The sequence below is a fragment of the Leptidea sinapis genome, chromosome 2, assembly GCF_905404315.1.
Source record: "Leptidea sinapis chromosome 2, ilLepSina1.1, whole genome shotgun sequence".
NCBI classification, from domain to species: Eukaryota; Metazoa; Arthropoda; class Insecta; order Lepidoptera; family Pieridae; genus Leptidea; species Leptidea sinapis.
The window spans coordinates 20,148,662-20,151,651 of record NC_066266.1 but is presented as its reverse complement, the minus strand read 5'-3'; the positions used below and the strand labels follow the sequence as shown (position 1 = coordinate 20,151,651).

General features: G+C 35.8%; 1 protein-coding gene across 1 annotated transcript; it reads left to right on the top strand.

The window, feature by feature from the left end:
- The first annotated feature begins 219 nt into the window (after positions 1–219).
- On the top strand, positions 220–2,527 carry LOC126973468 (uncharacterized). Its single transcript, XM_050820776.1, has 2 exons — positions 220–237; positions 1,362–2,527. Exons 1-2 carry the CDS (start codon positions 220–222, stop codon positions 2,481–2,483), a joined length of 1,140 nt encoding a protein of 379 aa, XP_050676733.1. The 3' UTR covers positions 2,484–2,527.
- Positions 2,528–2,990: the final 463 nt, after the last annotated feature.

Below are 2,990 nucleotides of genomic sequence, written 5' to 3'. Positions count from 1 at the left end.
CTGTGGCTCCTTCTCATGTCCAAGTTACGTCACTTGGTGCTGGGCTGCTGCTTCGACTGCCGAAGACAGCAAGCGTCGCAATAATGTCGTTCTCAGTGAGTCATAGATCTTTGTGCCGTTTGGTGGCCGGAAAATGTTCAAAATACTATCTTCGCGCCTCAATAATGCTACTGGAAACCCAAACGCTGCAACGGATCAGCCTTGCTATCCAACGCTGTAATGCTGGCAGTATTCTTGGTACGTTCCACGTAATCATAGTATTGTAAATATAGTTATAAGATTTGTTTTATTTGAATAATAAATTAAATTATAGTTCTGAACAATAGATTAAGACTATAATATAACAAATGAGGTAAAAAGAACAAATCAATCCTTAACGAAAGAATACCTTATGTTCGCGCCATTTTAATTATCCGCCAAATCTGCCTCAATGGAAGCAAATTCAGTTGATAACCGTCCTTTATGCCACGGGGTTTTATGTGTATATGTAATACAGTATATTAGTAGTTCTATCATAGGTCACAAAATAATGTCTGCTGGTTGCAACTTCATTTATTGTAGCTAGATATTTTGAATTGGAAATCATCCAGCCGAAGTAACCACTGAGATAGAAAGAGATTGTAGAATATCTCAATAATAGTGATATTGAATCAACTAGGTTACTAATTAATTACAAGCCGATTGGTATTGAATTAAATTCATCACGTTTAACTTTCCTTCAAATTCATAAATTTTTCAGAGTCTATCATTAAGTGTGGCAAAGATTTTTTTATTGTAACAGAAGTTTCACTTTTAAAGAAATAGCTTCTTTAGATGTCCGTGATTAAGATTTATTTTACATCGTACAAAGTGTGTAGATGAGTTGGTTTCATAACACATTGATAAATCAGTTTACGCTCACTACTCGTACTAAAGAATATGTAATAGTAGAAGTACTTGTACCTACTTATTGGGAATGTACTTAAGGCTGAGGCGCGTAAATAAAACAGTTGGTGCCATTTTCACTCTACGTAGCTGTTTAGCTGTTGTGGGAGAAAGAATTACCTGCATACTTTGCCTAAGTAGGAACCTAGGTGCAATGTTTACTTTTGTTTTGTTTATGGACACTATTTATTTCTCCGTGTTTGAGAGGACAATAACTCCGATTAAATAAACAGATAAAGGAAAAAATATTCTTACAAGTGGAATTAATGCGGCACGCGATAACTAACCGCTTGTCTACCTAGAGGTTCTCATACGTCAAATATGTTGTTGCATCTAAAGTGAACACACCTGGCCACACATCTTACTCTTCTGTAGGCACAAGAAGTAAGTATCCGAAGTTATATTTTCGCTTGATAATTTATTGATAATACTTTCAGAATCGAAGCACAAAACAAAATCGGGCAGGATTTTCTGACTCAGATTTACGTAAAATTGAAGTAGTGTATGGACCCGAATGCCAGAAGAGAGATAGACAAGAAAAGATAGAGCTATGTCGTAAATATCCAAATTTCAGAAGAAAACGCGATGTATCCGTTGAAAGTATTCGCAGCTTGAGAGTGAACCCAGAAATAACTGCACCACCGGAATTACCTGCAAATATTTCCGAAACCATTAAGAATCTGGACCTCACTGACGAAGTGAATGAAATCGTACAAAAAGTACATATGCTTACTGCTACAGCTTTGAAGAACGCAAGAGTGAAATACTGTAATGGTACTAAAGACGAATTGAGGTCTCCGAGTAATGCAACAAATGTTAAGCCAGATGTTCTAGGTATCGTTGAACTTGTAGCAGCATACACAGAAAACGTGGTAGAAAATGCCATTGCAAATATGACAGAATTCTGTCAGACTTCGGAAACATTAGAGACATATTTACGAGCAAGTTGCAGCTTTTACGATAGTAATAATGGAAGATGCAGGCAGTACTTTAGGTCCACTAAGTCGGGTGCAGTCAAGCATTCTACTCAGCACAGGCCAACTTATTACTATCACACAAGACATGAGGGAAGGACGAAAAATTCAAATTTCCTTCCGATTGGATATAGAGCTCGCGAGGATAATGAAACTCTTAATGAGAGGATTGTAAGTAACATAACAGATATTGTAAATGCCAATGAAAGTGTTAAGCTTGGCCCACAAGCATCTTTTCAGGAAGAAGTAGATTCTAAAATATTAGTAAGAAAGAAAAGACCCTCTGAAAATGTTACGAATAATACTAATGGAGATGATAGAGTATCAAGAAGGAAAAGGGATACTGATGAAGTTAAAGGGAAACCTACTGAGGATAACGCACATAATGTTACTGTTAAGAATAATGAAAGTCAAGTTCCTGATAATGATAATGGAATGAAAATCCCTGTTAATGATAATGTTCAAAAAGATGCTAATGATGATGAGCTTTTGGAAAATGGGTCTAACGATGGAGATAAAGCAGTTTTGAGAATGGTCACTCAGATTAATGCAGACAAAAAAAGGAGATTTATGAGAGATAGGTAAGATGTCATTAAACATTTTATTGAAAAAGTAGTTTCTGTTTCAATATTACCTCTTAGGTCTAAGGCTGGTGATCATATACCGTGTCTATTATTCATAATATTAAACGTGTGTTTTATAATGGATTGAAACATTTTGGAACATTTCAGTCATAGTAATAGTCACAGCGAACTTTTTGCTATGGTTTGTAGTACGTGGGATCATAGGCAACTGACGTACAGGAGTCAAGATAGTGATTATCTGAAGCAGTTCATACACAACCAAGCGACTTGTCATTTTGCTTGATCCAGCAGCTTTATGCACCTAACGAGCAGCTTGAGCTAGCGAGCACTGTTCATATGACGTACCTTAACATTCGTGTGATCAAATTGTTTTGAAGTGTGAACAAATGATTTAAGTAAATTCCGCCAATATTTGTTTTTAAAAACACTAAAGAATACTTAAATCATTTGTATAATTATGGATTTCCGCAAATTTACGCCTAATTCAATAAATTTTCTTGAAGTGTGA